Here is a 12,434-nt window from a genome sequence, read left to right on the forward strand (position 1 = left end):
CAGTTCTCCCTCAAGGAGTTCAGTCACAAATTTAATTGATCCATTATTTTTAACAAGTGTGATCAGCATGGAAGCCTGTGCTCTGGAATAGTGGCCAAAACATGAAGAGATGTACAAATATTTAGCATTTCTGGCAGAAAAATAACTTGCAATGCCAGCTACAGAAGTCCCATGTTCTCATTTTCAGGTGACATTGTAAATAAGAAGTGGCCAGCGTTATTTTCTGTAAATGTAAACAAAAACTTGTTTGTCTTAGCAGTTGGCTCAAGAATAGATAGGACTGAGTGGACTTGTAAGCACTAACATTTTACATTATTTTGTTTTTGAGTGCAACAACGTAACAAAAATATGTTTTGTAAGTTGCACTTCCATAATAAAGAGATTGCACTGCAGTACTTGTATGAGGGTGAATTGAAAAGTATTTTTGTTTACATATATTTGCACTGTAAAAGGATCAAAAATAATGTAAGGTAAGCAGTGTATACTTGATATTCGATGTGGTAATTTAATTTAGTATTATCTGAAAACATAGAAAAACATCCAAAATATTCAGTAACTGTCAGTTGGTATTCTGTTATTTAACAGTGTGATTAAAACTGAGATTAATTTTTTAGTTTAAGATATGAGTTAATGTCAATTACGACAGCTCTAGTTTGACCCATAGCTGAGATTTCAACTGAATCAAATGGAGATATTCAGTTAATGAAAAGCAGATTTATTTCTCATATCCTGATTTAGGAGTGGATTTAAAATTTCCTCCAGTGAGCTGAAGGACCCATTCAACGTAGCTATAAAGGGAACAATCTTGAAATGTAATTTAAGAAAAAAAAAACTAAAAATCTTCACTCTCTTTTTTCTTTTTCACCCAGATAAAGTTTACATTGTGCCTGAAACCAACCTGTAGCTGCAGCAATCAAGATGCACCTTAATTCATCTACCGAAGGGACTATTAAAAGAATCCATGTTGAGTGCCCTGTTTCAGGAAGGCATGACTATATATACATTATGGTTCCAACTGTTTACAGCATCATCTTCATTGTAGGCATATTTGGGAACAGCTTGGTGGTCATTGTCATTTGCTTCTACATGAAATTAAAGACTGTTGCTAGTGTCTTTCTGTTAAATTTAGCCCTGGCTGACTTGTGTTTCTTAATGACTTTGCCACTGTGGGCAGCCTACACAGCCATGGAATACCACTGGCCTTTTGGCAACTGTTTATGTAAAATAGCATCTGCTGTGGTAGGTTTCAACCTCTATGCCAGCGTGTTTCTACTCACAGGTCTAAGCATTGACCGTTACCTTGCTATAGTACATCCAATGAAGTCCCGACTTCGGCGCACCATGCTTGTTGCCAAAATAACTTGCATCATCATCTGGCTTTTAGCAGGACTGGCTAGTTTGCCTGTCTTAATTCACCGTGATGTGTTTTTTGTTGAGAATATGAATATAACAATTTGTGCTTTTCGGTACACGACCCATAACACAACACTGCCTGTTGGGCTAGGTTTATCTAAGAATATGTTGGGATTTTTTATTCCCTTTTTGATCATTTTAACAAGCTACACATTAATCTGGAAGACGCTAAAGAAGGCTTACCAAATTCAGAAAAACAAAACCAGAAATGATGAGATTTTTAAGATGATTATGGCAATAGTACTTTTCTTCTTCTTTTCCTGGATTCCACATCAAGTATTTACATTTCTGGATGTATTAATCCAGCTAGATATCATAACAGATTGCCAAACTGTTGATATTGTGGATACAGCTATGCCCTTCACAATCTGCATTGCTTACTTCAACAACTGCCTGAATCCATTTCTTTATGGATTTTTTGGAAACAAATTTAAAAAGTATTTCCTGCAGCTACTAAAGTACATTCCACCAAATGTCAGAGCACATCCAAGTTTAACAACCAAAATGAGCTCCCTGTCCTATCGACCATCAGAAAGCTTAAGTTTAGCTATGAAAAAGACGGTTGGGTCTTTTGAGATTGAATGATGTCTTGCACAACTGAATTACAAGTGTCAAAGTTCACCCCCAGTCATGACCATCACAGCTTACTGCATATTACTGAGACGTTATATCATCTACTAGAAATCATCTTTGGAAGATTTAGCAGTGGCCTTTTATATTGTCAGGAGGACTGCTTGTTAGTTTTATTTCAAGCAACCCAAGAAGATGGCAACTGGGAGACTTTTAGAATCCTGCCTTTGTGCTCATAACTTTGGAAGAAGGGTACATGATGCTTCTACAAAGATCTCAGAACTTAGGTTAAAGCATGATCCTTTGTGAACTATATGAACTCTGCAGAATTTGCTTTCAAGGTACTGAAGCAATTCTAAGATAACCGTGTGGAACTGTTATGTAAGGCATTACCAGAGTGAAGTTGAATGTTTGTTTTCTTTCACATGCTATTTAGTGTAGATGATGGAGAACAGAGTTATGTCTTAAATATGAAAAATATCCCTTTCCCTTGATACAAACAATCACATATGATTACAGTTATAAATACAATCAGTTGGTGAATATATGTTCTAAATACACAGATCTCATTTCCAGTTTAGATGAAGATGTGTGGACTTCAAGATGGCGTTCACATACCTTTTTGCAATTATTCATTTTAAACATGGCAAAAGTCTATATATGAAATAAGATACAGTTTTATTTATTAAATATAAGATTATAAATTTATATTTCTATTAATTATATTCCATACTAGGAAATCTTATTTTGTACATATTTTATCACTATGATAAATGTAGATGGGATATTTTTATGGCTGTAGTTTATATATGAATGAGTCTTACTTTCATTTGACCATGTATTTTCCTACTGACTTCAGTGGGATTACTTGTGTGGTAAAATTTTATTTTGTGTGATTAAGAGGATGAGACTCTGCCCCAAAGTTGGTAAACTATGGACATCATGGCTACATCTACACTAGCATTCCTCTTTTGAAAGAGGCATGCAAATGAAGGACATTGAAAATGCAAATGAGGCACAGATTTACATATCTGGCACTTCATTTGCATATTCTTCCTTCAAAAGAAGAAAAGCAGTGTAGACGTGGCTCCTTTGAAAGTAAACCCCATCTTCAAAAGAACCCTTTTTCCTATTTTTTTAAGAAGGGTTCTGTTGAAAATGGGGTTTATTTTCAAAAGAGCCGCATCTTCACTGCTTTTTGTCTTTTGAAATAAGCTCTTTTGAAATAATATGCAAATGAGGTGCCAAATATGTAATTCTGTACCTCATTTGCATTTTCAATTTTCTTCATTTGCATGCCTCTTTCAAAAGAGGAATGCTAGTGTGGATGTAGCCCATGTGAAAAAGTCATTAGCAAGCTTCAAAAGATAGTCAAAATTATTTCATGGAATAACTGCAGCACTAAATGAAAAATAAATGCAATAACTCAATCCACTTATAATATCTCATACTCCCTAAAAATGTTCCTTCAGTATTTCTGGACACACAAAGCTCCACAGAACAAAAAATATAATACTTAGTGTGTCAAATTCTGCTTTCAGTCAGAGAAATGAAAACGTATGACCAACTTTTGCTCCCGATTTTTCAATTCATCTAATCACTTTCCAGAAAATGTTATTCAATTCTAATTTAAAATTTAAAATTGTCTAATCTCTCCCAAAGCAAAAACCTTTTTACAACAGTCTGGCAGAGAATGACAAACCTTTAAGAAAAAGTTCCTCATAATTTCAGATGATTAGTATAAATAAGTACCTAACGGTGAAATTATTATTGTAAGGGCAGTATTTTCACAAATTAGAGATGACATACCTAATTATTTTAAGTAGTTGTAGAATTATCCCTAGCTTCTGAATATAAACATATATTATACACAAAGGCTGTTTCTACACAGGCACAAATCTTCGAAATAGCCGTATTTCGAAGATTACTAATGAGGTGTTGAATTGAATATTCAGTGCCTCACTAGCATTACGACGCTTTTGAAAGTGCGCGGCTTGGCGTAGCTACACAGGCTCCTTTTCAAAAAGACCCTTACCTTTTGAAATCCCCTTATTCCGATCAGTGATCAGTGATCGAGATAAGGGGATTTCGACAGGTGCAGGGTCCTTTTGAAAAGGAGCCCGTGTAGCCGCGCGCTTTCGAAACGATGCTTTCGAAGCGCCGCAGCCGGAAGCATCCTAATGCTAATGAGGCACTGCATATTCAGTTCAGTGTCTCATTAGTAATCTTCGAAATACGGCTATTTCGAAGACTTGTGCCCGTGTAGACACAGCCAGAGAAATACTATCTTCTCCCTGGAAAATGAAAGGCACCATTATTGTTATATTGATTTTAATATTAAAGTATAGCTCAGACTTAAACAATTAAATATATGTAAATTAATCAACTAAATAAACTTTCTAATTCTGTACTTAATACCTTACATTTAGTCCAGATCTGCTCAGATATGCATATGATATCCAGTTAGAACCAAAGGGAGGCATGTATCTGACAGCAAAATTTGCACCATTCTACAATAATATCCAAAGTGGTCACATTGCATTAAATGTTCACTAAGTTGGAGCAGGAGTGTATGATTCTGCCTTTGTATTAGATACATGCACTGATATTTAGGTCCTCACATACCAGAAGGGCTCCATCTGTCCCATTTGCAGGTTGGTTGCCTGTGAATGCTGCCTGCTGGACTGGGCCATTTATGTGCATTAGATGTTCATAGTCTTATATCATCTTAAAATGAGAGATGGTCTCTCTGACCTGGGCTATACTAGGGACCAAAGTCAATCCCAGATATGCAGTTCTAGCCACACCATTTGTGTAGCTAGAATTGACGTATCAGGGTCAACTTGCTTCTGTGGTGTAGCTCGGGGATCTTCAGGGTCACGCCAACATCCCTTACTCTGTGTGTCAGGGTCAACGACCGAGCCCAGAGAGATTGATTTTGCCACAACTTCACACACACGGCAAAATCAATCCCTGGAAGACTGATCATGGTGCGCTGACCCCCACTTCCCCCGCGGTAAGATTAGATGTACCCTCTGTCTTCTCAGGCATCAGAAAGACAGTTAAAGACAGTTTCCCTTTCCCACCTTGGATATGAGTTCCACAGGAGTAACATTCTCACAGGCTGGTGAGTTTATTTTTCAAACTATTGGAGGTGGTGAAGGGAGACAGTTGTCTGACAGCAGAAAATGAACAGGGAGGTAAAGTGGTGAGTGGTTTTGATCACTTTGTCCCCAGGAAAGCTCGCAGCTTGGTAACAAGCCCAGGAAAACTACTGCTCAGGGTTCTATACCTGTGCAAATCCTACGGCAATAGGTCAGATGTAGACTTGGTTGTGTAGCTGGGGAAAAGGTAGAGAAAGGGTGCACATGGCATGGGGTTTTTTAACAACCAACCCTACATTGGTAATTAGAGGAAGTGGGGGATTAATCTTTTGTTAAGTAATTCTTTAATCATAATTTGTGTTGGCAGACAGCAAGTGAATAGGTGTCAAACGTGTATGGTTCCTAATCTAGCATTTACAAAAACAAGTTAACAGGTGGTGGATAAGTAACTACGCAAAAACACTACCAAGGAAAATCAAGACATTTTACAAGAAAAAAAGCAAACAGTAAGACCAGGCCTCCAAGTGTACAGCCTCCAGGGGCCCCATGTGGAGGCAGTGCCTAGCTATTTTCAAACACAGAGTGGGAAGAGCCAAGTCTTGGGCCAGGTCTACACTAGGAGGTAAAATCAATTTTAGACATGCAAATCCAGCCATGAGGATTACACAGCAGGAGCCAACGTATCCAAAATCACTTTATGCCACCATCCACACAACAGGAGATTTGATGGGAGAAACTCCTCTCAACCTCCCTTACTCCTTGCGGTTGCCAGCAGTGCCATGACAGGTCAATTTAGTGCATCCCCACTAGGCACTAATGTGAGGAGAAGTGGGGTAAAAAAGATCTCCCCACTTGCTGTTGCCATGCTGCAGAGCTCTAGCACAGCTCCTTTATAGCCACTACAACAGCCCACTGGCTGTTATGATAGCAGCTGCCTCTAACATACTGGGAAGGGGAGATGACTAGTGAATCCACATAGTGAAGACCCCCGCACTCCAGGTACACCTTCATCTCCTCCTTTCCACTTCTATGATGAAAGCTACCTCTTTACAACCTACTGCTGCAGTTCCAGTCTTTGCCTATGGTCAGAAAGAACATATAAGATTTGGCTCCTCGGACATTTTTCAATGATATTCATTCAATTCGATGGCCATTTAATCAGGCCTATATAATAAGCCTTCAATGTAAACACCAGTTTTATAGGCCTATGGAGAACAAACTCATAAGAATTAACAAATACAGGGTTTAATAAATATACTGTACACACTGTCCATCTACTCTGGAAGGACAGGAGACACTGGATTTGGTTTAACTAGACCACAACTTCATTCTTAAATGTCTGGGAATCCCCAGCAGATAAAATGTCCAGTGCAAGATATTACATAATCATTTCAGTATATTGCTGGGGGCTTCCATCAACCCACCCTCTTACTCCTTCTGGTCCCCAGCTAACTGGCAGCTGAAACCTAATCAAATATAGGTGAAGGGGCTCCAAGCACTCCCTGTTTCTGCTCCTTTAAATGCTTGATCTGATCATTGTGTCCCTTCCCTATGAAGTACTGGCAGTGCACATCCACTCTAATTTTATGCAATCAGTTGTGATATTATAGCCTAACTCCCATTTCATGTTTGCCCCAAGTAAGCCTCCACAAACCTGCTGTGTAAAGATGTAAAACCCCGTCTACTTTTGCAAATCTGTCGGTGAAAGAAAAACTTCTCAGACCTCCCTCAAGAAAGAAGCAACTAAGGCCTTGTCTATGCTTAACCTGCACCGTTGAGCTACTCCAGCTATGCAAATAGTGTATCTGAAGTTAACGTATCTACCATAGCATCTTGCATGTGCTAAGGTCAGCAGGGGCTGTTCTCCCATCAGCACCATCTACTCTTCTTCTTTTGGTGGAGTAATGGCCTTGACAGAAGTAAGCTCAGAGATCAACTGTCTCAGTGGAGCAACTGTCGAATTGTCAATGGAGCAATTGCTGCCACGTCAATCTACCATGTACTAGAGACAATGCTTAACACAATGCCCACAGCAAGTCCTGACAAAACCTTGGATTTTACTACTTCCACCGGAGAGTGCTGTCCTGCATGGCTCACGTAAAGACAGCTTTTTGTGCACTAAGTTGGATCACTATAGTGCCACCCTCTCATCTACTAAACCTAGGAGGTGAGCCAATGTCCTCATGGTGCTCTGGGCTGCAGCTGTAGCAAAGTCACTGACTGGCTCTCTAGCCCTTCCAGGGGCACACATCTTTTTTAGCAAGCCAGCCAAAGGTTCCACCACTTCATGTTTGGTGAACTCATTATAATGGGACAATTTGAATATAGATGCATATATAGATCACCTTTCAGCCTGAGACAGCTCAAAGCACTTTGCCAACTATGAGTCTGGCTCTATACATTCCTTGGTTGGTGTGGGCATCTCCTGCAGCTCTTACTGGGGTCACTAGGTGTGAATCAAGAACAGCGTGCAGTCCTAAATACCAAAATTACTTCATCCACTCCATCTTGCACTCATCCACTTGCATCTGATAAAGCAGGTCTTTGCCCATGAAAGCTTATGCTCCAAAATGTCTATTAGTCTATAAGGTGCCACAGGACTTCTTGTTGTTCATCCACTCCTGTCGCTTCACAAATATATGATGTTGCCATATTTTGTATTTCCCTTCTGCTGGCAGAATCATGTTTGAGCAATGGTGTCTGAGCTGTACATTATATTTATTTTTATTTATTGTGTAATAGTTTGTGACTCATGTTTCATACTGAACCTCATCCTAGTATGAACTCTGTGTTCTTATGCTTCATCATATATGTGCCCATGTACTGGACTAAATTTCAATGAGTTCAATAGCATTTTATCAGGGATGAATCTGGCCTCTTAGTGATTTCTGTGTTCATCAGGGTACTGCACAGTGACCATTCTGCCAAAAGGATTTTCTTATTTCCAGAATTATCATTGGACTTAAGAGTTTCATCATCTACTTGAAATGCTGGTGACATCAGAGGATGTGCATGTGGTTCCCAAGTTTTTCCCTCTTTTCCTTGTGTAGTTTCATTGCTCATCAACGTGACCTCATCTAAATATACTGCATATTACGATTGTAAATGGTGATGATCCCAGAGATAAGTTTTGCAATGGAAAGAGGAGAAAATCTCAGAAATGCTGGAACAGAAAAGTGGGAGGTGGCTTATACTAAAAATTATCATCTGAATTTGCCGAAAGTGGTTTTTAGTAGGGGATGTCAAAACGTTAAATACAAAATATTTTCCTTTTGTGTTAGTGAATAACTAGAAAAAGTTTTGAAAGGCGTCTCTGTGAAAACAGCATAACTAGATCCACATGTAAAACATCTGCCCTCACCAAGGCATTGCTATCCCACAGCAAGGCCTAGGTCTCCTCAATGCTGCTCCGCTACAGCATGCTGAAGGGCTTAGCCAAAACCCCATGGTACCTGTGGGTGTCAGACCATGGGGCTGTGTTATCATTCATCAAGTCTGTCTCCCCCACGACCTTGCTACCAAGACTGAACAAGCACATCGCTAATCCCTATAGAAAGAGTTTTCAGGCTCATTGCCAATGTCTAACTAGTCCTGATGCCCTAGCTCCCAGGCCTAGGTTTACATTCTTTCCCATCATTTTTAGGAAGGTCAGGGGAATATGAATTCAAAGTAGCATAGCAGTGAGTCATATGATAATTGTAGCAGCTAGTGTGTGGTGTCCTATAACTTTTAAGTATACGTATGAAGAAACAAAGCCACAAGACCTAAATGCAGAATGTTCTATGTTGTTCTTGTGCAGATAATCTGTAAAGTAGTGAATGTCCACTGTTAGTTGTTTTAATAGAAATAATTTTAAATTGTATAAGGCCTTCTTGTGTAACTATTATTCTTGCGTAGGAAAAGAGTTGGTTCTGTTGTATTTACTTTTAATATTAATGGCTGGATCATGATTTAATAGACAATGTTTTTCCTTTTCTGTTGGCTCTTTGGGAATGACAATTAAAATGTTTCCTCTTTATTACAAGTACTCAAGAGGTACTGCAATCATGACAGAAAGCTAAGAACTGGAGAAAGTGACAGGGAATGGCAGTTTGAATGAAATGTTAACGCTGACTACATCAGCCATAAAAAAGTTCTTATAATTAACGCCCAATTCTCTTTGGCATAAATCCAATGACTCTCTGGTGACTTCATTGTCAATAGGATCAGACCACGGTCTCCATGGAGTTTTTATCCCCAAGAAGAATTTAGGATTGAGCCCAAAAACAGCACTTAGAATTTCTGGGCTAAAATCAAATAGCCCCACTTCTGTCTATGTTTTGAACTCTGGAAACCATGCAAATCCTTAGTCATGCCTACCCCACAAACATTGCCTTGTAGAAGTTTCCGCACTATAGAAGACAGGTGAGGAACACAGTGCATCTGGGCATTTACATTTTTGTTTAACTTGCTTAATCTCTGTGTACTTTACCCTTTTTACTTTGTATTATGGTAGTGTAGTGCCTAGCCCTAGAGGACCCAGTCAGGATCAAGGCCTTTTATAATAGGAAGCATACAAACTCCCTGGATGACACAATCCCTGTCTCATGGGCTATTTCTACACTACCGCAATCTGTCAACACAAGTTACTGCCAGAACATCTCTTCTGACAAAATGTTTGTCGACAGAGTGCAGCCACACACAAAAGCAGGTTGTTGTGTCAGTCCACTCTGTTGACAGAGAGCAGCTGGACTGCCCAGCCGCTCTCTCGACAAAATGGCCAACCAGAAGCACAGCATATTGGGCTGTCCAGTGACCCAGAAGCCCTGTCTGTTAACAGAGGGCCACTCAGAGTGTCCATGGGGCTCTTTTGTTGACAGATTCTGTCAAGAAAGGTGTTCTGCCTCTTGGGGGAGAAGCAGAAGGATGTTGACAAAAGCACTGAGTTCTGTCGACAGAGCACATTTTTAGTGTAAATGCTCTATGGGTTTTGTCGGCAAAATGCCAGTTTTGTTGATAAAACCCTCTAGTGTGGAAGTAGCCATGGAGTTTACAATCTATTTGGGGGTGACAAGGGAATATTAGCAGTGGCTAGAAGCCAGCTGAAAAATTAAAATTATAAAAAGATAATGACAAAAGAGCAAAAATTTCAAAATAATTTGCATCCTACAAGTTCAAACGAAAAAAAAAGGCAGCTTTTCATTTTCTCTAAGCCCAAAAATGTTAAGAAAAAATAAATTCAAATTGGTCCTCCCACCGCTTTTGCTACTGAAAAAGGGGGAAATTAATATGGTAAAGGTTTTATTTTAGGCTTATCTTTTTTTGAGCGGGTGGGGAGAAAATTTCCCACCCAAAAAGAATTTCCCCTAAATGTTCACAAAAAACAGTCATTTTAATATAAAAGTTCACTTACAATAAAATATATTGTTGGACCCAAACATTGGACCAGATCTATTAGAAGTTAGTTTACCATTGGTTGGCCTCTGTTTCATAAGAAAGTTGCCTTTTTCTCTTAAGAACCCAACAGATCAGAGGTTTCCAACCTGTGACCTCGGGACACCACACACTATATCTAAGGATCCATGAAAGGTGACTGCAAAAATAAAAAAATTCAGAGCCCAGAAAAGGCGTTCTGTTTTACTGATCAAGAGTATGTCAATGCCCCCATCTATGGATCAAAACGCAGAAGTGCTGTCATTACCCTAACAGCCCGTTTAGTGCCCCTTTGTCATGCTGTCAAATACTATGCTGAGTATATGCAACATTTCAAGTTTAATACTGTTCAGACACTTTTCAGTCTAAGACTTCTATGGTCGGGGTCTACAGACCATGAAGTGAATTTCCAAAGGGGTCTGCAACTCCATTTGATATTATTTAGGGATCAAATGATAAAAGATTAACTATGAGAGGAAATGTACCACAATGTGTATGAGTATTAGGTATCCATAAATACCATGAGATCACATATTCCTTAGTTTTATTACACAAAAGATATACATCTATTATAGATATATACATAGAGAAAGACAAATCAAAGCAGAAGATAAGTCTGTATATTTATTTTCATAACTTAGAATGTACTTTTTCCACTGTGAAAAATAATCAGGTAAGCCAGCAATGTTGAAACACACTCCCATATGCTCACAGTGTACCCGTAAGACCGCCACAAAAGAATGTAAATGACCTACAGTGTACCTTCAGTGATGTGATATAAACAAGTTTTGTGATGTGTGAATTTTAGATAAAATAATATATTAATTCTGAAACTTTTTCAAGAAGCTGGTTCAGGTGATTACTTTAGTATGATTGTCAAGAAAAATTTGGGAAAGACTGTGTATTTTCCCATATTATACACAATTCAGTATGATATTAAAGTATCTCCATGCTTTCCATATGGAAGTGGTATACCTCTGATTTTTTAATTGCGAGTCGTTTCTCTGGGTGTTTACATAAACTTTGACTATTACCCATGATGTTTCACTCTTTTAGTCTTTACAGGAAAATTGAACAGTGGATGTGTTTACTGCACAATCACTACTTTTACAGTCATTTGCTTCTAGTTTGAAAAAAATCAACATTTTGACACAAATCCATCAGTAATTATAGTTCTGTTCCCAGAAATAGTAATGTTTTTTCACAAAAGGTATTCCCATGGAGTTTTTTGAACTGTCAGAAACATTAAAACAGCCTGCAACTCTTGAACTAAGCACTGGTTCAAGTTAATCTTCTGTTCATAACCAGTGATGGTTTGTTCAAATTTCCTTCACCTACGACATCTAATACAAGGAGCCCTCCTGGCACAGAGTCCCAGCTACTCCCTCTCTGCACCTGGTGCTACCTGTCTGCAGGCACACAGACCCTAGCTCCCCTCCGATACCTCCTTGTATCCTGAGTCATTTTCAAACTTTTTGAGATGAATCACCAACAAACCCAAGCTGAATAATCTGAGGAGATGAGTCAGAGGATGGAGGGGGTACTGCCTCCCTCAGCCCTGCACTGTGGAATTGTCCAAAGACCCACCTATCCTGACCCCAAAACAAGACCCCAACTTCCCAGCCCAGAGCCCTTAATCTTCTCCCTCCCCCATCAGGCCATGGAATTTTCATATCATGTTCCAATGCTACAGTTCACTGTTTACTTTCCTTTGTAACATCTGATATATACCAGCTAGCAAACGCATGCAATATTTGTGTTTTAGCCACATTTTCACACACTGCAAATGCCAATGAATTACACTATGGCTTGTTTTTGGGATTTGGCAGGTGTTTAAAATTTGATTAATGGTATCTACTAAAGTTAATGCTTAATTCTTGTAAAGCGTGCTCCTGTCTTAACCTTCAGATAATACTTGATCTGGTAAAGCTGTTA

The 12,434-nt window shown here is 38.9% G+C and overlaps 1 protein-coding gene and 1 long non-coding RNA gene across 5 annotated transcripts in view; one reads left to right on the plus strand and one right to left on the minus strand.

Annotated features, from left to right (window-relative positions):
* Nucleotides 1–12,434, plus strand: part of AGTR1 (angiotensin II receptor type 1) — an 84,816-nt gene that overhangs the window by 47,943 nt on the left and 24,439 nt on the right. For 3 of the 4 annotated variants that reach the window (XM_075004020.1, XM_075004021.1, XM_075004022.1), the window contains exon 2: nucleotides 870–2,974. The exons of the other annotated variant lie outside the window; for it this stretch is intronic. In XM_075004020.1, coding sequence (XP_074860121.1) covers nucleotides 919–1,998 — 1,080 coding nt within the window. In that variant the 5' untranslated portion in view covers nucleotides 870–918 and the 3' untranslated portion in view covers nucleotides 1,999–2,974. Of the gene's footprint in view, nucleotides 1–869; nucleotides 2,975–12,434 lie in introns of those variants that run through there. 4 annotated transcript variants of the gene reach the window in all.
* Nucleotides 1–12,434, minus strand: part of LOC142018314 (uncharacterized) — a 106,046-nt gene that overhangs the window by 28,188 nt on the left and 65,424 nt on the right. The window lies entirely within an intron of this gene.

The sequence above is a fragment of the Carettochelys insculpta genome, chromosome 10 (assembly GCF_033958435.1).
Source record: "Carettochelys insculpta isolate YL-2023 chromosome 10, ASM3395843v1, whole genome shotgun sequence".
NCBI classification, from domain to species: Eukaryota; Metazoa; Chordata; order Testudines; family Carettochelyidae; genus Carettochelys; species Carettochelys insculpta.